The 22,832-nt window shown below is 34.7% G+C and overlaps 1 protein-coding gene across 13 annotated transcripts in view; it reads right to left on the bottom strand.

Annotated features, from left to right (window-relative positions):
- The window catches only part of FAM135A (family with sequence similarity 135 member A), a 131,031-nt gene that overhangs the window by 20,063 nt on the left and 88,136 nt on the right, over nucleotides 1-22,832 (bottom strand). For 7 of the 13 annotated variants that reach the window (XM_059178380.1, XM_059178376.1, XM_059178377.1 and 4 more), the window contains 6 exons: nucleotides 13,845-13,918; nucleotides 12,106-12,260; nucleotides 9,532-11,890; nucleotides 7,875-8,035; nucleotides 1,950-2,041; nucleotides 1,350-1,447 (listed from right to left, as the gene is read on the bottom strand). In XM_059178380.1, the coding sequence (XP_059034363.1) occupies nucleotides 1,350-1,447; nucleotides 1,950-2,041; nucleotides 7,875-8,035; nucleotides 9,532-11,890; nucleotides 12,106-12,260; nucleotides 13,845-13,918 (2,939 nt within the window). The remainder of the gene's footprint in view (nucleotides 1-1,349; nucleotides 1,448-1,949; nucleotides 2,042-7,874; nucleotides 8,036-9,531; nucleotides 11,891-12,105; nucleotides 12,261-13,844; nucleotides 13,919-22,832) is intronic. The other 6 variants (XM_059178381.1, XM_059178384.1, XM_059178385.1 and 3 more) reach the window with 3 other exon arrangements.

Genomic DNA, 22,832 nt, shown 5'->3' with positions numbered 1-22,832 from the left:
TTATTAAGGAATGATTTAAATCAAAAGAGCCTTTTTACTTATCATCATTATGCAATAGATGGTATATTAGTCCCTGGGGATAATTAACAATGCAAGAAGAGAGTTTGAAAGCTGTCTTAAACTGGTTTACCGATATAGCTAGTGAGTAGCTCAGGATAAACTTCCCTCCCAAATTGGAAGTTCCTGAAGCTGTGGGGTGAGAGTTATGATTGCAACTAACAGTCCTCAATTAACCAGATCAGGCTTTTGAATAATGGTTAATTATAACTACTAATTTAATCTAAAAGAGGTAATGTGTTTGTGGATAAATGAAAACTGAAATATTATTTTCTCATCATAATATAATAAGTGAATAAAAGGAATATAAGATCACTGTAGAAAATTCAGTAAATAAAATTTTAAAATCCATAAATGAAGAGAATTAGAATAAGAAAATACATCTCTCCTCCCTCCTAACATACTTGCATCTCCACCCATTTTAAAATAAATGTTTTTTTAAATGACTTCAAATAAAAACCTATTTATCTCTCTTTTTAGTGCTTATTCTCCATAATTCAAACTGGAAACAAACGCTTTCAAAAGCCTATGGTTATAAGAGCCCAGTTTCTTCCTCTAACCTAGTTGAGATACGAAGGTAACCATTATTCTACTTTTTGAGGCAGAAAGATTAGTTTTGACTTTTTTCTTTAAGTCTTCCTGTACCAGAGGAAACAAATATTTGTCTATCGCCCATGTCTACCCACAGTATCTGCTTGAATTATGAGACACATATTGCTTTGACCATCTTGCTTGTGGAAAACTGACTCACAAAGTAGAGTTAGGAGAACTTGAAAGTAATTTTTTGTTTCATTTGTTTGTATATATCCATTGCCCTAAAATCTTCCTTTTTGGTAACAGCTTTATTGAGATACAATTCACACACACATTCATCCATTAAAATGTATAATTTAATGGTTCTTAGTATATTCAAAGTTGTGCAACCACCACAAGAGATTTTGGAACATTTTCTCCACTTCAAAATACCCCTGAATCCTTTAGCTATTACGGGCGCCATCTGCCATCTCCCCCAGCCCTAAGTAATCATTAATCTACTCCTGTCTCAAGAGATTTGCTATTCTGAATAATTCATATAAATGGAATCATATGTGGTCTTTCCCTAAAATTTTTAAAATTTTTCCTTTTCTCTTTAAATTAGGCAAACTGAATTGTGGTCTCCTATATTTCATAACAGGGCAACAAAACTACCACAAATTCTGTTTAATTTTTCTGTTTCTATTTAATGTTTTCTGTTTAATTCATAGAGACATAAAGGTATGTTAATTAATATTACAGAGAATTATCAAAGTTACCTTATTTTTGAGACTGTTAGGCTATATATCTGAATATACTGTATGATCTCATCCAGAAGGCGATCAGTCATACTATCAAAGTCAGCAAAAGTATCATTCTGAATAAAGAAAAACAGACATATATTATGGTGAATATGAATAATCACAGGAAAAACAATATAAACATTATTTTTGATTTAGGTGCTGAAAATATGGTTAAGATGGGTGTTTTTTAGAGAAGCTGGTGAATAATATTCATTATATGAAGTGAGCAAAAGTGAAATTTCCAGGAAAAGAAAAAATTCAGTGTTATTAATAATACTTGCTTCATTAGTTCTTTTGCCCAATACCCACATTTAACTTAAGGTTATTTATAATGGTTTAATTAATGAAATTTTTGCATAGAAATGTGAAATTCTAGAAATTTTGTGCATGTGAAGAGCTCATAAGCCAAATTATAAATCATCTCATTTCAATTTCGTTAGTATATGCATTAATGTGAAATTTCATACAAATCAGAAAAATTATTTCTATTAGTATAAGCATTTTGTAGTAAACAATTAGGTAGAAACTAGTACAAAAAATATTTGCTTCCATTGAAAACATGTCATAATATTGTACCTGATTTCTCTCAGACATAAGAAAATCAATTCTTCCCCCCGGCAGTCCAAGTTCAATGTAAGTTTTTACTAATCGGAGATCTGCACTGTTACCTAGAAAATAAAGAAAATGAAAAATTACGTCTGAAGGGCAAGATAAAGTAAAATGTACAAAGTACATCATTGTATATTTGAAGAGAAGTATATGCTCGCTGCCAGTTTTGAACAGACAGTACAACCTGAAATAGTGTTCTCAATTTCCATGTCAAGGCTGATTTCAAGCAGCCATACAGTATAATTCAACAATTTACTTCTTAGGAATTTTGGTGACATTGCTGCTTTTGTTTTCCCACCTGATGGTGTTTTTATTAATTGTTAGCTTTGGAGACTACTGGCTGTGGTCACTGTGAATGACTTATGGAAGTACTCCTTCTATCATTACTATAGTTGATTATTTAAAAAACCTTGAATGCAGTTTTTTTTTTTTTTTAAGATTTATTTATTTATTTGAGAGAGCGAGACAGTGAGGAAGAGGGGCAGAGACAGAGGAAGATGGAGAGAGAATCCGAAGCAGACTCCACACTGAGTGTGGACCCTGACACAGAGCTCCATCTTATGAACCTGAGATCATGGACCTGAGCCAAAATCAAGTTAAGATGCTCAACCAATTGCGCCATCCAGGCACCCTTTGAATGCATTTTAGATTCAGATTTAACCTGTTCACTTTTTTAAAAAAATTTCTTATATATTTTATTGTGCTGAGACTTTAGTCATATTTTTGGGTCTCCTCTTTTTTTTTAATTTTTTAATATTTTTATAAACATGTATTTTTAGCCCCAGGGGTACAGGTCTCTGAATCACCAGGTTTACACACTTCACAGCACTCACCACAGTGCACACCCCCCACCCCAATGTCTATAACCACACCACCCTCTCCTGACCCCCCTCAACCCAGCAACCCTCAGTTTGTTCTGTGAGATTAAGAGTCTCTTATGGTTTGCCTCCTTCCCAATCCCATCTTGCTTCATTTATTCTTTTCCTACCCCCCAAACCTCCCACGTTGAATCTCCACTTCCTCATATCAGGGAGATCATATGATAGTTGGCTTTATCCGATTGACTTATTTCGCTAAGCATAATACCCTCTAGTTCCATCCACCCTGCTGTAAATGGCAAGATTTCATTTCTTCTGATGGCTGCATAATATTCCATTGTATATATATATATACAACCTCCTCTTTATCCATTCATCTGTTGATAGACCTCTAGGTTCTTTCCATAGTTTGGCTATTGTGGACATTGCTGCTATAAACATTAAGGTGCATGTGCCCCTTCAGATCACTACGTTTGTACCTTTAGGGTAAATACCCAGTAATGCAATTGCTGGATCATAGGGTAGCTCTATTTTCAACTTTTTGAGGAACCTCCATGCTGTTTTCCAGAGTGGTTGCACCAGCTTGCATTTCCACCAGCAGTGTAGGAGGGTTCCCCTTTCTCTGCATTCTTGCTAGCATCTGTCATTTCCTGCCTTGTTAATTCTAGCCATTCTGACTGGTGTGAGGTGGTATCTCATTGTGGTTCTGATTTGTATTTCCCTGATGCCGAGTGATGTGGAACACTTTTTCATGTGTCTGTTGGCCACCTGGATGTCTTCTTTGCAGAAATGTCTGTTCATGTCTTCTGCCCATTTCTTCATTGGATTATTTGTTCTTTGGGTGTTGAGTTTGCTAAGCTATTTATAGTTTTTGGATACTAGCTCTTTATCGGATATGTCATTTGCAAATATCTTCTCCCATTCTGTCAGTTGTCTTTTGGTTTTGCTGTGCAAAAGCTTTTGATCTCGATGAAATCCCAATTGTTCATTTTTGCCCTTGCTTCCCTTGCCTTTCATGACGTTCCTAGGAAGAAGTTGTAGCACCTAGGTCGAAGAGGTTGCTGCCTGTGGTCTCCTCAAGGATTTTGATGGATTCCTTTCTCACATTGAGGTCCTTCTTCCATTGTGAGTCTATTTTCATATGTGGTGTAAGGAAATGGTCCAATTTCATTTTTCTGCATGTGGCTGTCCAATTTTCCCAACACCCTTTGTTGAAGAGGCTGTCTTTTTTCCATTGGACATTCTTTCCTGCTTTGTCGAAGATTCGTTGACCATAGAGTTGAGGGTCCATTTCTGGGCTCTCTGTTCTGTTCCATTTATCTATGTGTCTATTTTTGTGCCAGTACCATACTGTCTTGATGATGACAGCTTTTAAGAGAGCTTGAAGTCTGGAATTGTGATGCCACCAACTTTGGCTTTCTTCTTCAATATTCCTTTGGCTATTCGAGGTCTTTTCTGGTCTAGGATTATTTGTTCCATTTCTTTGAAAAAAATTGATGGGCTTTTGATAGTGATTGCATTAAATGTATAGATTGCTTTAGGTAGCATAGACATTTTCACAATATCTGTTCTTCCAATCCATGAGTATGGAACATTTTTCCATTTCTTTGTGTCTTCCTCAATGTCTTTCGTGAGTACTTTATAGTTTTCTGAGTATAGATTCTTTGCCTCTTTGGTTAGGTTTATTCCTAGGTATCTTATAGTTTTAGGTGCAATTGTAAATGGGATTGACTCCTTAATTTCTCTTTCTTCTGTCTTGTTGGTGTTGAGAAATGCAACTGATTTCTGTGCATTGATTTTATATCCTGACACTTTACTGAATTCCTGTACAAGTTCTAGGAGATTTGGAGTGGAGTCTTTTGGGTTTTCCACATATAGTATCATATCATCTGCAAAGAGTGATAGTTTGACTTCTTTGCTGATTTGGATTCTTTTAATTTCTTTTTGTTGTCTGATTGCTGAGGCTAGGACTTCTAGTACTATGTTGAATAGCAGTGGTGATAATGGACATCCCTGCCGTGTTCCTGACCTTAGGGGAAAAGCTTTCAGTTTTTCTCCATTGAGAATGATATTTGCGGTGGGTTTTTCATAAATGGCTTTGATGATATTGAGGTATGTGCCCTCTATCCCTACACTTTGAAGAGTTTTGATCAGGAAGGGATGGTATACTTTGTCAAATGCTTTTTCTGCATCTATTGAGAGTATCATTTGGTTCTTGTTCTTTCTTTTATTTTTTTATTTTTTATTTTTTTTCAAAGATTTTATTTATTTATTTGACAGACAGAGATCACAAATAGGCAGAGAGGCAGGCAGAGAGAGGAGGAAGCAGGCCTCTGGCTGAGCAGAGAGCCCGATGCGGGGCTCGATCCCAGGACCTGGGATCATGACCTGAGCCGAAGGCAGAGACTTTAACCCACTGAGCCACCCAGGCGCCCCCTTTCTTTTATTAATGTATTGTATTACACTGATTGATTTGCGGATGTTGAACCAAACTTGCAGTCCTGGAATAAATTCCACTTGGTTGTGGTTAATAATCTTTTTAATGTACTGTTGGATCCTATTGGCTAGTATTTTGGTGAGAATTTTCACATCTGTGTTCATCAAGGATATTGGTCTGTAATTCTCTTTTTTGATGGGATCCTTTTCTGGTTTTGGGATCAAGGTGATGCTGGCCTCATAAAATGAGTTTGGAAGTTTTCCTTCCATTTCTATTTTTTGGAACAGTTTCAGGAGCATAGGAATTAATTCTTCTTTAAATGTTTGGTAGAATTCCCCTGGGCCTGTTCACTTTCTTTTCATGGTTTTGTAATAGTTGAATAGAAAAAAAATTCCAGGGGGCACCTGGGTGGCTTAATTGGTTAAGCACCTGCCTTTGGCTCAGAAACATAATTCCATTTAAATAACTTAAAGAAGTTTAATTACTAACTTAAAAGATATCTATAAATACTGAAAATGTATTAGATGTAACACATAAATTAAAAAATTATTATCTTTAAAAATTAGTTTAGTGGCTTTTTGGTTAATTCCTTTGGGTTTAATTAGGAATATAAACATGTTATCAATTGCTGAGTTTCTACTTTACCCTTCCAATATTTACATCTTTTAGGTATTTCATGCATTAATAAAGATAATTATTTTATTCCTGATTTTACAAGGAACATCACTAGTGTTACAAAGTAAATGTTTTCCACTGGCTGAGAATGTATATGCTTAATCTCATTAATAAATCACATTAATAATCACATTGAATAAGTGACATTAATAAATGCTATTTAAAACTTAGTTTGGTGCTTAATTGTAAAATTTTTATCAATAGTTTCTTATTTGATTAGTGGATGTAGGTATATTTTATTAATAAATTTCCTCACATATATTTACCTTTGCATTCTGGGAATTAAATCCTAGTTCTTATAGTGACTTAATACATTGATTCAACTTGCTAGAGGTTGTTGGAGACCATTAAAAATTTTGTTATTTACTTATCTGTTTACTTGTTTCTGCAATATTGCTAGAGTATTATTAACTGTATTTATGTCAGATTGGCCAGCTATTCTTTGGGATGTGGGTGTGATATCTTTTCCAGATTTGGTAACAAAGTTAGGTTAACTTCAAAGAATAAAATGAGCTGCATTCCATAATTTTTCCCATTATTCTGGAACAATTTCTATAACAAATTATATAACAATAAGTAATGTATTTCTTAAAAATTTCAAAGAAGAACATGCCAGAGATTGTACTGGCAAGAAATCTTTCTTGGGTGATAATCCTTTGAAAATTTCATTACTTGCAGGGGAAGAGGTTAGTATTGGAGACATTTTATTTCTTTTATTTTTTACGGATTTTATTTTATTAGAGAGAGAGAGAGAGCACACAAGCAGGGGGGAGAGAGAGAAGAGGGCCCCCTGCTGAGCAGGGAGCCCAATATGGGCCAAACCCAGGGTCCTGGGATTATGACCTGAGCTGAAGAGAGATGCTTAACTAGGCACCCAGGCACCCTGAGATAATTTTATTTCTTGAGAGTCAAGTTCTTCTTCTTTGTGTGTGTGTATGTGTGTGGGTGTTATGTTAGTGACCATACAGTACATAATTAGTTTTTGATGTAGCTTTCCATGATTCATTGTTTGCGTTTAACACCCAGTGCTCCATGCAATACGTGCCCTCCTTAATACCCATCACCAGGCTCACCCAACCCCCCCACCCTCCTCCCTTCTAAAACCCATTTGTTCCTGGAGAGTCAAGTTCTTTTGTTAAAGAAAAATCTTCAGGGGAGCCTGAAGTGGCTCAGTCAGTTAAGTTTCTGCCTTTGGCCCAGGTCATGATCCCTGGGTGCTGGGATCAAGCCCTGCGTCAGGCTCCCTGCTCACAGGGAACCTTCTTCTCTTTCTCTTCCCTGCTCATACTCTCTCTCACTACCTCTCTCTCTCAAATAAATAAATAAAATCTTTTAAAATTTTTAAAAAATCTTCAATTTCATAACAATTTACTAGCTTAGATCTGTGTTTAGTATTTTTATGTCCACAAAAATCTTTCTTCAATTTCTTCTTATAGATTTATATCATAATGTAGTAATAATATGCTAGTCTAAAGGTATTTGGCATTTTCTAACATAGTTCCTAATCTAGAAAAAACAGTCTGTTGAATAACCAAAATAGCTGCCACAAAACTAGAGCACTAAAGCCAGGTATTCAGGATTTAAATTGTACCCTAATAAATTAGTAAATCTTCAATTCTTAGTACTGATTTCTCTAGCTCATAAGGTTTAAAGCTTCAGACTAAAAGGGCATCAGACTGACTATCAAAGGGAGACAAAATGATTGCCGTGAGGTGACTGCTGAGAAAACCAACAATAGAAGACAGAAAAACCCAAAGTTAAAAGATGGATGGATGTCATTTCCAAGGAAAATTTACTTAAAAGGAAATATAACATTATACTTAGCAAAGTTAAGCATATTTTGTTTTAGAATGTATTTAAGATTTAACCAATTTAAAATATTTTCAGTCAAAGATTAAGTTAAACTAGATGAAAAGAAAATATATTGAGTTGCCATGGGTTTTATCCACAGACAGGACATACCATCTAAACCATGTACACAGACAATGAGATGTACACCATCTTCAGAGCCATCCTCTTCTTCCATGCTAAAATAAGGGACTGAGGATGCCAGCAGAGGAACATCACTGTACATGAACCCAGGGAGTTGAAGTTGCTTCAATTCTTCTTTTGCCTGGAGGAAGCTGAAGCAAAATATTATAAGAGATACTCCTTACTAAGTTTTATATTCAGTTTTTAGAATGAAAAAGACAACATGCTGAATTTAGGAAACAGCAGAAGAGGTAATCTTTGGTTTTAAAATAATGAAAATATGTGACACCACCTAAATGATTTAGAAACCGGAGAGTAATTTTCTTTGCTACTGTTAGTATCTACTCTGATCAAATACAAACAATACTTCAAATCTGAAATCACTTGAAATAGTGTTTTAAACTTGAAATCAACTAAGTAAATATTAGGAGTGAAACTACACTTCCTATAAAGTTTTATATTATATAGAAAAGCTGGGAGAAGTACTGGAAGGATGACAATCTGATGCTTATTCTGTAATCAAACCTGAGCCTGTTTGCTGCTTTTTAATTTTACATAAATGGAAAGTAAGGAGCTAGTCTACCTAAAGTGTAACACTGAGAATGGTAGTTACAGTGCTTAGTAGATTAAGTTATTTCTATTTTTCCTCTAGAAATACCAATAGAAAGGAACAGAACCAGGAGGGGGATATGACTACATATAATTGGTGGCATATACTCATTTTGAATGAGTAACAAGTCTAAGCAACTTGGGGTTGCAAACATCAAAAATTATTAACAATTTTAACACTGTATCATTTGAACTGATAAAAGTAAAACTCACGGAAGCTGATGAATTCTACGAAATGGAGTAGGGTACTCTGGATGAAGACATAAATTGTTCTTATCAATAACTCAGAAAAGTCTGAGGTAGCCAGCAGGTGGTATAACCTTCAGTCTTCTAGCATATTACAGTTCTTTAATAGGCCATTATCACCTCATCGGTTTCACTAGCTGTGGGCACTATGAGGTCTTAGTTATATATAGAAATCAGAATAATCTAGGAACTTGGAAAATCTATTATAGACATGCCTAGATCTTTCACTCCAAGGATTGTAATTCCAATTGGAATAAGGTAGTAGAATAGTTTGAGAACCAGTGCCATGCTAATAAACCTCTATCATCCTCAAAATTTTTCTGAGTATTGAACTGGTCCATGAAATATCGAGTCAGGAAACCACAGATTTAGCGGAGATAACCTGGGTCTGGTAGGTGGAGCAAGTTTCTACTAATTTATTATTCATTATCTAATATTGCCACATGCACTTGTGGCAGAACCTAACCCATCTGAGAGTTAATGGTGGAGAAATGAGGTACTGATGAAAATAAGAGTTTTAACCCCAGTTATTCCATACATCTAACATAACCACTGATGGAAAATTTGTATCAAAATGTCTAGCTTATAGAACAAGACAATCAGATGGAGAACTACAGGTCTTCAAAGAGCACACTGAATTCATTTCTCCATTTTTAGAAAGGTAATCAAAGAAGCACTTTTTGTATTACAGAAACCAGAAAACATGAAATAGATATGTTATCAGAGACATAGATACAGATAGATTTTTTATACATACATTTGGTAGCACATGTTATGGTGCTCCATTACTTACGCTTGAATTTGAGGCTTTGGTGAATTCTCATACCAGGAAACTGATGAAGTGAAGTTGTTAGAAGTCCTACATGGCTGTTTTGTAATGGCATCAAATTTACTTTTAGAAGAACACTTAACACTACAAGGAGATTCTCGTGGTGCAGATGGGAAGGACAAACAACCAGAAGTACAGACAGCAGGCATATTTACACCATCCTTCAGGTAGTCACTGTTTATTTTTTCAGAATTTATAAGTCTTTCTTCTTCTAGTGCATCTCTGTTTGTATAGTGAGCATTTACTTTTTCATCCAAAGCTGAATAATCTGCTTCTTCGTAATACCCATTTTGAACCATTTGTTGATCCTGCTCTTCCTCCTCATCCTCTTTACCCTGTTCCTGAAGAAGATTACTAATTTCTTTTTCAGAAATTTTCTTCTGAGGGCTAACTGAGTTGCTATAACTAACCGCACATATGTCAGAAATCTCCGTACTGCTGTGAGAGCCAAAATAATTTTCCACAAGCCCTTGCTTTACCATATCAGGACTGGCTGAAAGAGGATCATTTGTACCCAGGTGAGTTTCATTTTTAACTGTTTGGGCTTCTGAATTTATATCTTTGAGATTTAAGGTATTGCCATTTTTTCTTTTCACAGTTTCCTCTTCTCTAACTTCTGTATTAGTAGAAACAGAACCTGAAACAGCACAAGGGGCACCTAAACAAACCAGTGTTGAGTTTAATGTAATTGCTGTCCCTGAAGAGTTACTAGATTTATCAGGACTCTGGGAGTCTTTACACATAGTGTCCAAGTTAGGTTTGGAGATGCAACTACTTTTCACATCACAGGAAGTATGTTCATCTGAAAAAACAAATTGCAAAGGGTCTTTAGTGCTTGAATTTAAGGAATGTATTGCTATAGTTTCATTGTCCAAATGCCCTGAAAATACGACACTCTGTTGTTGCAAAATAATACTTGATTTTTTACTATTGTCGCATTTTGGCAAGTCAACTGGTCCTAGATTTAACACAGTTTTGCTATCACTTAGGTGGCATTCAGGCACAACAGATTTCTTAGAATTTTCATCAGGTGACAGTTCATCATCAGAAGGCAGAGAGTTTATGGATGTCAAAGATGACTGTATTTCACTTAAAGCACTTGTACTCTCAGTACAATGACTTCCTAATGAAAATTTTACATTACAATCAGGTTTCACCAAAAGCTGAGGAAATAATCTTTCGTTATTGTAAGGACCTTGTCCTTGCACAGTTTCAAATACTACATCAGGGTTTGGATGTGTTGCAAAAGAACTTGGTTCACTTTCAACACCTGAATCTGAAAATCTAGATGAGGCATACGTGGCATTATTATCTGGTAACTTAATTGTATCTCCACTTACTACAACATGATATTCTTTTAAAGAAGCAGGTTGGTTACTTCTTAACTTAGCTAATGAGTCTCCAACAGAACAGCACTTTGCTTCCTGCAAAGCTTCCTTTTCAAGTGTTATTTCTATAGATTTAGATTTACCATTAGATTCTAAGGACTCAAAGTTGGGGAGTTGTAAATTATCCACAAATAGTTCATCTGGTCGAAGCTCTGTCCAAGGTCCTATTTTAACAGTTATTTTCTCTCCACTGAAAGGATCCTTATCACAGGGCTTTACTTCAATTGTTCTAGCTCCTGAAGATGGGGTTGTTTGATGATCAGGGCAATCGTCTGATGAACTTCTGGATGCCACACTGTGTTCCACTTGTGAAATTTCACTATCATCCTGGGAGATATCAAGTTTACCTGAAATGGACAAATTTGCACAAAGATTTAGGCTGCCAGAGTTCAAAGGATCAAATAGGTCTGGTTGCATATTTTCAATATCTGGAGACTTTTTTTCAGTTCTCTCTGTATTTGTTGGCAAAAAGCTAGCTTCCTTTTGGCTTGTCTGTCTGACGTAGGTCTTTAGGTCAAAATTATATCCACATATTGTGGGATCCAGACCTTCCTTCTGACTATGCGAAGGATTGCCTTCAAAGCATTTAAAGAGATCATTTGATGCTGTATTTTTCAAACATTTGTAGCCTACTAAAACCACAGAATCCTTAGAGTTCTGTTTTATAATTTTTTTGGTGTTTTCTGGTTTCATTGTTTTCATGAGCTTAGTAACCTTAACCTTGGATTTATTTGATTCTTCATTCTTTCCTTTTAGAGATTTTGTTAGCTGCTTTTCACCTTCTGCATACCAAAAACTGGAGGCACCAGCAGGTCTGACTTTCAACTCTGGGCTAGAAAGTCCCGCTATAGAGCTTTCTTCAGTCTCATATTTATCCATTCTACTGGACTCTGATCTCTGAAGATTCTGTATTCCCATCCAGGGTGCATCTAAGTCTTTTATCCAAAGAAAAAAAGATTCAGGTTTAAAACAAGGTGTGAGAACTCAAATGATTAAGACTACATTTACTGACTACAACCTTCTAATATCCTCAAACATAAATAAAATTGGAGGGGAAAAATGGCCCCACATTAGGGAATGGTTTTATATATATTAGGAAGAATATACAGCAAATGACACAAACTACTTACATATTTTAGATTATACTTACCTTCAATAACTGAATCTAAATACCTATCTTCAAAGATAATAGGTAATGAATGGAGATCTCCATCTAATTCACTACATTCAATAGGCAGAGGTGGGAGAGAACTGCAGAAGGAAGTATTTTTGATGGCGGTGCACATCTGCAGATGACTCTGAGCACTGAAAAATATTTATGTCAGACTATAATTCAAAAAAATTATACTGAATTCTACTTTATAGACTCCGCCCTCTCCTCTTCTTTCCCTGACCATTCCTATCCTCTTGCAGTCCTCAAGATATAACCTCCTTAGGAAAGAGCTCTTTGGTCAGAGATAAAAACAGCTACAATGAAAATTATGGTTCGTTGACAATAAATAGTTGACTTATAAAATTATGGTTTGTTGATAAACAAATATCTATTATATTCTCCTACATATTTTAATGTTATTTCAAAATGAGTCATTTATGCTTAATGTCTGAATTTACTAATTTGCTGGGAATAGCATATAAGAGAAATGTCAAAAGCTCCAACTGCCTACTAATGACTGATGATACTACTGGAAAAAATATATTCCATTCTACTGGTGTACTTAAGATATATTGGTAAATACCATTAACAGCTATTTTAAACAAGGTAGATAACTTTCTAATGCATGATACTTTTTTTTTTTTTGGAAGATTTTATTTATTTATTTGACAGAGAGAGACACAGCCAGAGAGGGAACAGAAGCAGGGGGAGTGGGAGAGGGAGAAGCAGGCTTCCCACCAAGTGGGGAGCCCAATGCAGGGCTCAGTCCCTGGGATTATGACGTGAGCCGAATGCAGATGCTTAAAGACTGAGCCACCCAGGTACCCCTAATGCATAATACTTTGAAAAAGAAAAGAAAAAAAAAAAAGCTTTTCTTATGGAAAATTTCAAACGAATTAGAAGAATAGTGTAATAAATCCCATCACTCAGCTTCAACAATTAATATTTTGCTTTTCTTGCTTTATCTACACCTGTCCATGCCCCATACTCTATTATTATTTCCAGTTTCTTGAGGTGAAATTCACATTCTTTGAAATCTATGAATTTTCGCTCTATGAGTCTGACAAATGGATACATGATACAGAATATTTCCATCTACTCAGAGTTCTCTCATGTCTTTCTAGTCAAAGTCCCATCCCGAGTCAAAGACAACCACTGCTCTTTTTTTCATTCACCACAGTTTTTGCCTGTGCCAGAACTTCATACAAATAGAATCATATATTTACTCTTTATGTCTGACTTCTTTTGCTCAGCATAACATTCTCAAAACATTCTTTAAAGCCAAAGAAAACCAGATCTAAACATACTGAGTAGGAAGGCATCTATTCTGGGTATTTTACTATAAATCATTTACATAACAAAAGGCAGTGTCAGTCAGATCACTGGTGAAAATCTGTAACATATAATGATGAATGTAAGAGATTCTGACCTGTGAAAATAAAGATACAAGGCTGGAACCAGAGATGTATGGGACCGCCAAGGTTCTAGGAAGTCTGATATAGGGGGTGTGGACAATAGGAAAATATGCTTCTTTATAGGATATAAATAAATTAATTTATTAGGAATTAATTTTAGTTCATAAAATTAAACCCAACTGTTGAAATAGGGAATTTCTGAACTTTAAATTCTAATTTCTTCTATTATAAATCACATATATTCTATGTGATAAATTCTGAGATAGGTATCTTACATAAAAGGAGGTGAAATCATTTTAAGTATGGATCTGCTCTACTCACTGAAGTTCCTGGTATGCAATGGCAGCTTCTCTTGGATGTTCAAAACAGAAGAATGCTTCAGAAAATCTGCGTACCTGAAAAAATCCAAAAGGGAATATGAATAACATGGTACAATCAAAAGGTCAATCGCTGGTAGGAAAAGAAACCTCTCTCCATTAGACCTCTCATAACCACCCCTATAATCTCCATCCTCAATGTTGCCGAAGTACTGTATTTTAGTATTTCATGAAATAAAAGAAACAATAAAATGTAAAGTGAGAAATTTAGGTTTACATTATGGATCCACGATTTATCCTCTTCAAGACAAGGATTCAGTTTGTCTCATTAACCCTTATGCCTCAGTAGGAAGAACAGTGCTCAGCACACTATCTCAGCACATGGTTAAAAATGGTAAGAATCAGCCAGCACTTACATCATGCTGTGTGCCAGGTATGCAAGTAGATGCCAACTGAACTGACTAACTAACCTACTGGTATTGTGACTCTGAGGCATTTCACCTCTGAAATTTGAAAATGAGTCTTAGATGACTCATTTTCAAAATATACCTGATACTTGTTCTACATTTGGGGTTATGATGAAGGATAAACAGGATAATGTCTGTGACAGCAGTTTGTAGTCTGGTAAGTATATACATATGTAAGCTATTATAATTGCCATTATAACATTCATCATATTTTTCCTTAAAATAACCATATATGTGAATTGTCTTCACTCCTAATGTATAATGTTCTTTAGAGTATGAGCTATGTTTTGATGATCTTCGTTATCCCCCAAAACATTTACCTGGGTATGTTACAGAAGCAAGTACTTGGTAAGTACTGGCTAGCTGAATATTTCTTTCATCATATTTGTATTGTGATCCTTTCATTTTTAATTATTCAAGGAAAGGCTGTCAGTTACTGGAGCAATATGAGGCAACAGTAAGGGCATGGAAAAGATGTTTTGCTTGGAAGGTACAGGGAGGAGAGACATAATACATCCCAAGATTATATTGCATCTAAGATTCTTCTCTAAAAGAGAATACGAATTAAGGTTCTTTGGTCTTAAACATAAACTGGAGATATGTTTTATTTGACATCAAGATTTGGCCAATTAAATTTCTGACTTACTAAATAAACTTGCTTCCCCTAAGCAGATGAGACTGGGTCTTTAGAGGAACAAGTCAGTGAGGGAGTTAAGGAGAGGATGATGTGAGAGGCATCTATGAGAAGGATGCAATTTGTGTCTGTACTTTCTATCGTTGAGAGATATTTCCCCCTGAGGGCTATAATGTGTGAAGAACAGAAGCCTGTAGCCTTCTGGATTCCTGAAGTTGTAGATGGGCCTGCAACACTAACCAGTAGGTTTTCCTTCTCTCCTTACCTACTGTGATTCATAACTATCGTTTCTTTTTTTGTTTTTAAAGATTTTATTCATTTGAGAGAGAGACCATGCACAGGGGAGGGGGCAGAGGTGGACGATGAGGGAGAGGGAAAGAATCCCTGGAGTGTGGAGCTCACATGATGTAGGGTTCAATCACAAGACCCTGACATCATGACCTGAGCTGACACCAAGACTTGGATGCTTAACCGACTGAGCCTCCCAGGCGCCTCATAACTATCATTTCCTGACAGCATCCTATCTACCAGTCTCTATGATAAGCACTTTTCATTGTTAATTTATTTAAGAAGCATTTTCTGACTCCAATAGGACCCTGAATTCCCTTCCTTCCTTCCTTCCTTTTTTAAGATTTTATTTATTTGACAGAGAGAGAGAGAGAGAGCACAAGCTAGCGGAGTGGGAGAGGGAGAAGCAGGCTCACTGCTGAGCAAGGAGCCCAACACAGGACTCAATCGCAGGGCCCTGGGATCATGAACCAACCAAAGGCAGACGCCCAACCCACTGAGCCACCCAGGTGCCCCTCTTTTCATTGTTATTTAAGCTGTAGGAAAACCCTATGAAGTGGATATGTCTTCATTTAATAAGTGAGGAAACAGGGACAAAGCGGTTAGTTACTTGGCAAAATAACATAGCTAGCAAGTGATTAATATTGGATTCAAATAAAAATTTAAGAAATTCCAAATCTTATGCTTCAAACCACTTATCTCTTCTGCATAAAGACTCCCTGTTAACAGAAAACCTTTCCTTTCCTCTATGCACCCACATAAAATTCTTTGTCTAATTTTTCTCCTGCCATAATTTTGTGCTATGGCAATGTGTAATGAGTTTAAGTCTATTAAATGTATTTTGTGGCCATAACTAAGGTATGACTGCCACCTGATGGCAGCACCACTTAATTTGGAGCAAAAGACATATATTAAAAAAATATTAAATTTACAAATTCAAACTTAGGGTGAGTAATATAGATATTACTACTTTGGTATATATGTTTGTAAAACAAATTTTGTATATTTACTCCCAATTTTTAAAAATTCACTTATTTGGCATTATTGACTATTCAAAATTTAGCAAATAGCTAGAAGGTTGAAAAAAGCCTCTTGAGCATTCAAAATGGGTATTCATCAACACTTTACAGAGTTAAATGTTCCTTTATCTGTGTTCACCATTAAATACTTAAATTGCTAAATAGTATTCATTATAGTACAAACTTATTATACTATAAAAATATATTACAAATAGTATTTGTATAATAATATGATAAAATATATAATAAAATCAGAATAGTACTTACTGTAGTATTTATAATATATAACATTTATTATTAACATAGTTGTTATAATATATTCATAATACATTTATTAAAATATTTTATACATGGCTATCCAAGTTATACTCAAATCCTCAGTACAGGATCTAAATATCTGATATATTATCTATGTGCCTTGAAGAAAATGGTCCCTTCACAAATGTTTATTTAACAATTATTCTTTAAGTTCTTAGACTGTACTTTTGGTAGGGTATTTTAAAAGCTCCCTTTATACACAAAGATGATCTATATTTACTTTTCAATACACAGCATATTAAAAGAACAAATGAGACAAAGGGAAAAGCAGAATTACAAAATATACATGATATATATAAGTAGATGTAAGTACACTAGGCAATTAGCAGAGAACTTGTTACTGAAACAAAATATAAACCTAGATAAACCTTAAAAACATAAACCTAAAACATTCCCATAAAAACAGACAAATAGATTAAAAATTAATATAACTTAGAATATTTTAATGGAGGATCTAATATCTAGACTTTTTAAAAAAGACTTATTTACTTATTTTGGAGAGCACACGAGCTGGGGGGAGGAGCAGAGGGAGAGAGAATCTGAAGAAGACTCTCTGCTAAGTGCAGAATCCAACTCGGGCTTATCTCAAAATCCACAAGATCACAACCTGAGCCAAAATCAATAGTCAGGCACTTAACCAACTGTGCCTAGGTGCCCCTTTAGACATTTTTAATAGCATGGAATACCAGGGTATTAAACCCTTGATCACATAAATAAAATGCATAATGATAAGTCATTTTGAAAAGGCTAAATTAGGTTTGGTATACTCTATTTCAGATGGTAGGGGACCATGAAACACATTGGAAAGTTTAAGATGGTAAAACATAATTTAAGGGAAGAGTTAATCCTTTAGGAGCACGTATCAGATAATAACAAAATGCACTTTGGGATAAACTTATTTCCTGAAAAAAATGGGTATGTTCTCTCTCTTTATATATATACATATTTATATATTTATATTTATATATATGTATATATTAATATATTTATATATATACACACATATATAAAATCTATAATGCATTGTGCTTATATCAATAATTACAGTAACATTGGAAGTCTGCCCAAACCTTGCAAAACAGGAAGTAAAAAGTATCAAATTAAATATTATAAATAAACAATATGTTTTCAGAAAGTAGTTCTACTTTATTAAGAAAAATATAGCTTAATCTATTAAGGTTCACATATAAACAATGCATACATATTATACTGAAGGAATACCAGATCAAGAAATTTCATAGATGAGTACCTCTTTGTAAAAATGCAAACTTCATAATGTTTTGTGTAAATAACTCATTATTGTAAAGAGATCTTTGAGTAGGAAATGATGGCTATGCAATCTATTTCAAACTCTTTCCCTCTTCTAGAGCATAAAAAGCAGTGATACAGTTGAAAATAACATTTTATGATCTTAAAATCTCAATAAAAGCTAAGAACAATTCCATGACCCTCTAGACTTGAGGTCTAGACTAGTTGCTGCAAATTAGATTCTAGGGTCCCACTAAACCCTTTAGCAGTTCTAAAGTACAAATATAAAAAAGACGCTCCTTCCACTGGCAGATGCAACCTGACTCCAGTGAAGACAAACCATATTTCAATTACCACTATTCCTAGAAGAATGCTAGGAACAGCATACGTAACAGCCTAACCCTGTTAATTACTTGGAGAACTTAGAAAAAAAAGAATTACCCATACCTGGGCCTCATTCAGCACCAGTAATTTTTAAAGTTCCTCAGATGATTTTAATGTACAATCATGGCTGAAAACCACTATTTTAACTTCTACCACAACAGAGGAATTGGTAATGGATTTGTCTTCCTGAAAACTATAAAACTGGACAAAATGCATTGAACAAATGTTTCAAGAATCAAAGAACGTGCATTAGAAATGCAAAGAAGCAGGAAAGTATAACTTACAATAATGAGATAAAAGCAATCTATAGAAATGGACTCCAAGATAATTCAGATGTCAGAATTAGCAGGCATATACTTCCTTTTTAAAAAATAATTAATAGACTTATTTTTTTTGGAGCATTGATGAACCAATATTGACAGTTATTATTAACTAAAATCCATAGTTTACATTATTAAGATTCACTCTTGGTGGTACACACCGTATGGTCTTTAACAAATGTATAATGGTATGTGTCCATCATCACAAACCATCGAGAATAGTTTCTTATCCCTAAATATCTCTTATGCTCTACCTATTTGTTCTTCTCTAAATCCCCCTGAACCTCTGGCAACCACTGATCTTTTCAATGTCTCCGTAGTTTTTCCTTTTCCAGAACGTCATACGGTTGGAATCAGATAGTAGTAGGCAGACCTTTAGATTGGGTCTTTCACTTAGCAATATACTTTCAAGTTCCTCTTTCACTTTCTGTGGTTTGTTCATTTCTTTTTATTGCTGAATAATATTCCACTGTATGGATATACAATTTTTTTAATCCATTCATCTGATGAAGGACATGATGGTTCCTTCCAAATTTTAACAATTATGGAAAAAGCTGCCAAAAATACTGTGTGTAGGTTTTTGTGCAGACATGTTTTCAACTCATCCGAGTAAATGCCAAAGATCATTATAGTTGGATTATACTGTAAGAATATGTTTAGATTTATATGAAACTGCCAAATTGTCTTTTGAACTAGTTGTACCATTTTGCATTCCTACCAGCAACAAATGAGAGCTCCAGTTGCTCTACATCTTCCCTAATATTTGGTGTTGTCAGTGTTTCAACTTTCATCCATTCTTATAGGTATGTAGTGTTATTTCATTGTTCTAATTTGAAACTCTCTAATAATGAATGGTAAGTTGCGTATTTCCCTTCCCCCATGTGGAAGGCTAAAGAAGACTGGAGTTGGATTCCCAGGTCAGTTGGGCTCTGGAAAGATAGTTTCTGTTGAGACAAGTCTTTCTAAGGACAGAATGCTCTGGATGTATTTTAAAACAGCTACCTCTCTCACTCCCATACCCTCCTGCATGGGAGAAGGGATTTTCTCTAATCTTCACCACGAGAACCTGATTCAGTTCCCAGAGGTAAAACTCAAAAAGTGTCAAGTTCCTCTAGGACTGAGCCCCCTTGAAGTTACACTTAAAGCTTGTTCATACTGAACCACCAGAAATTCATCAAATGTAATTTAAGTTTTTCTACCCCAGTACTGACTCCAGGGGCCATTTCTGCTTGTGGGTTGGTCTCTGCTCTGGTCAGATATGATTCTCTGTAACTGGTTATCTAACTCCAATTTGAGGGGCAGGAGTTTGCCCTGTGACTTCAGTTCTTTAAAAGATCTAATAAGATGTGCTGATACCCAGTTTGTTCAGCTTTTTTCTCGTTGTTAGGGTGGAAGTGATTATGTCTAAGCCTCTTATATGCCAAATTATAAACAAGAAGGCCAGGCAAGTAGTTTTAAGTCATGATTATAATTGCCCAATGAGTGAAAGAAGTAGGTTGTAATGAATGAAGAGGTACGGAGCCTCAGCAGAAAAATGGAACTACTAAAAAAAAATTTAGAAGTAAAAATATATTTGAAATGAAAAATTTACTAGGTGAGATTAAGAGCTGATTAGACACTACAGAAAAGACTGAATTCAAAACTAGAATCATGAAAATATTCAATCTGAAAAGCACAGATTAAAAAAACAAAAGAATTTGAAATCATATAATACAAGTGAAATTAGAGTACCAGAAGGAGAGGAGTGGAGAAGACTGGGGCAGAAAAAAATAATATCTGAAGATATGATGGCTAAACATTTTTGTAAAAATTAGGAAGAAAAAATAAACATGCAGATCCAAGAATCTCAATGAATCCCAAGCAAGAATAAATTCAAAGAAAACTACAACAAAACACATCAGAGTCAAAATTCAAAGAAAACTGCAACAAAACACATAAGAGTCAAACAGACACAAACAGAGTCAAAACACAGTATCTTTGAAAACCAAAGATAAAGAAAAAATCATTACAATAACTGCAGGGGAAAAATAACATAAATGACAACTGACTTGTCATCAGATACTATGGAGGCCAGAAGATAATGGTCTATTTTTAAGTACTAAAACAGAGGGGAGGGGAAACAACAATACAGAATATTGGCTGAACAACCCATTAATAAACCTGACCTAATTTAATTTAGATCTGTGGAATACGACACCTAATAAATTTTGCAAGGTCATAGAGGTATACAGTTAATATGCAAAAATCAATTGCACTTCTATATCCTAGCAACAACTGTTTGGAAAATGAAATAAAAAGATCATTTATAATAGCATCAGATAATATAAGAAACTTATGAATAAATTTAAGACACTGAAAACTACAAAACACTTCCAAGAGACATCACAGAAGATATCACCTAAATAGGGAACTATAACATGTCCACAACATATGATGAAAGAGAAAATTCTCTCTACATTGATCTATAGATTATGCAATCATGCAATGTAAACTAAAATCCAAAGAAGACTTTTTAAAATAAAAACTTACCAGTGGATTTTAAATTTACACAGAAATACAAGGGATCTGGAGGAGACAAAACAATCTCAAAAAGAAAAAAAAAATTGGAGAATGTACAACTAATTACCTGACTGATGAAAGACTTACTACAATAACACAATCAAGTTAGGGGGATATTAATGGAAAGATATATAAGAAATCAATGAAAGAGAAAAGAAGGCCAAGAAATAGATTCAATTCATTAGTCAACTGATCTTCAACCTCCAATTTCCCCCTTTGTTCTGCATCTTTTAAGATTATATGGTATGTATTTCTACATCCTGTCTTGTGATGTATCACACTGATTGATTTATGAATATTGAACCATCCCTGATCTCTGCAGTAAATCCCAGGGATAGCAGTGAGTGATACTGTTAATGCATTGTTAAATCTGGTTTGCTAATATTTTGTTGAAGATTTTTACACTTGTGTTCTTCAGGTGTAGTTTTCTTTTTTGTAGTGTTTTTGTTTGATTTCAGTATCAGGGTAATTCTGGCCTCATAGAATGAGTCTGGAAGCTCTTTTATTTTCTGGAATCATCTGAGAATGGGCAGTAATTCTGCTTTAGATGCTTGGTAGAATTCACCTGGGAAGGTCTGGTCCTAGACTTTGGTTTGTTGGTAATTTTTTGATTACTGATTCAATGTTGTTTCTAGCAGTGGACCTGTTCAAATTTTCTATTTCTTCCTGATTCAGATTTGGAAGACTGTTTAAGTTTATAAGAATTTACCCATTTCTTCTAGGTTGTCCAATTTGTTGGTATATAACTTTTCATAGCTTTGTTATTACCCTTGTATTTCTGTGGCATCAGTTGTTATTTCTCCTCTTTTACTTCTGATTTTATTTCCTTGAATCTTCTCTTTTTTTTTTTTTTTTTTGAGTCTGGCTAAAGGTTTATCAATTTTGTCTATTTTTTCAAAGAACCAGCTCTAGATTTCATTGATTTTTTTCAATTGCCTTTTAATTTCAACTTCATTTATTTTCATTCTAATTATTACATCTCTCCTCTATTATCTTTGGACTTCCTTTACTAGACCTTTAGGTGTAAGGTTAGAGTGTAAAATTGCACCAAGAAGAATAAAATAGCTAGGAATAAATTTAACCCAGAGGTGAGAGACCTGTATTCTGAAAACTCTAGGACACTGATGAAAGAAAATGAGGATGACACAAATGGAAAACTATCCCATGCTCATGGCTGAGAAGAATTAATATTATTAAAATGTCCATACTACCAAAGGCAATGTACAGATTCAATGCAATCCCTATCAAAATACCAATAGTTTTTTCCCATAGAATTTAAACAAATAACCCTAAAATTCGTATGGAACCATAACAGATCCTGAATAGCCAAAGCAACCTTGAGAAAGAAAAAAGTTACAGACATCACAACTCCAGATTTCAAGATACACTTCAAAGTTATATTAACTATATAGCACTGGTATAAAAACAGACACACAGATCAACAAGAGAGGATAGAGACCTCAAAAATAAACCCATGCCTATATAGCCAAGAATATACACCTGGACAGCTACATTCAGAAAGATAAAACTGGGCTGTTTGCTTACAACAGATACAAAGATAAAATAAAGTCCTAACTGTGAGAACTGAGTATGAAACTCCTAGAAGAAAATATAGGTAATACTCTCTTGGACATTGGCTTTAGCAACATATTTATGGGTATGTCTCCTTGGCAAGGGAAACAAAAGCAAAATTAAACTTTTGGGACTACATCAAACTAAAAAACTTTTGCACAGTAAAGGAAACCATCAATAAAA

Source organism: Mustela lutreola, chromosome 6 (assembly GCF_030435805.1).
Source record: "Mustela lutreola isolate mMusLut2 chromosome 6, mMusLut2.pri, whole genome shotgun sequence".
NCBI classification, from domain to species: Eukaryota; Metazoa; Chordata; class Mammalia; order Carnivora; family Mustelidae; genus Mustela; species Mustela lutreola.
Note: the sequence above shows the minus strand (reverse complement) of the source record. Positions and strands in the feature narration are given on the sequence as shown.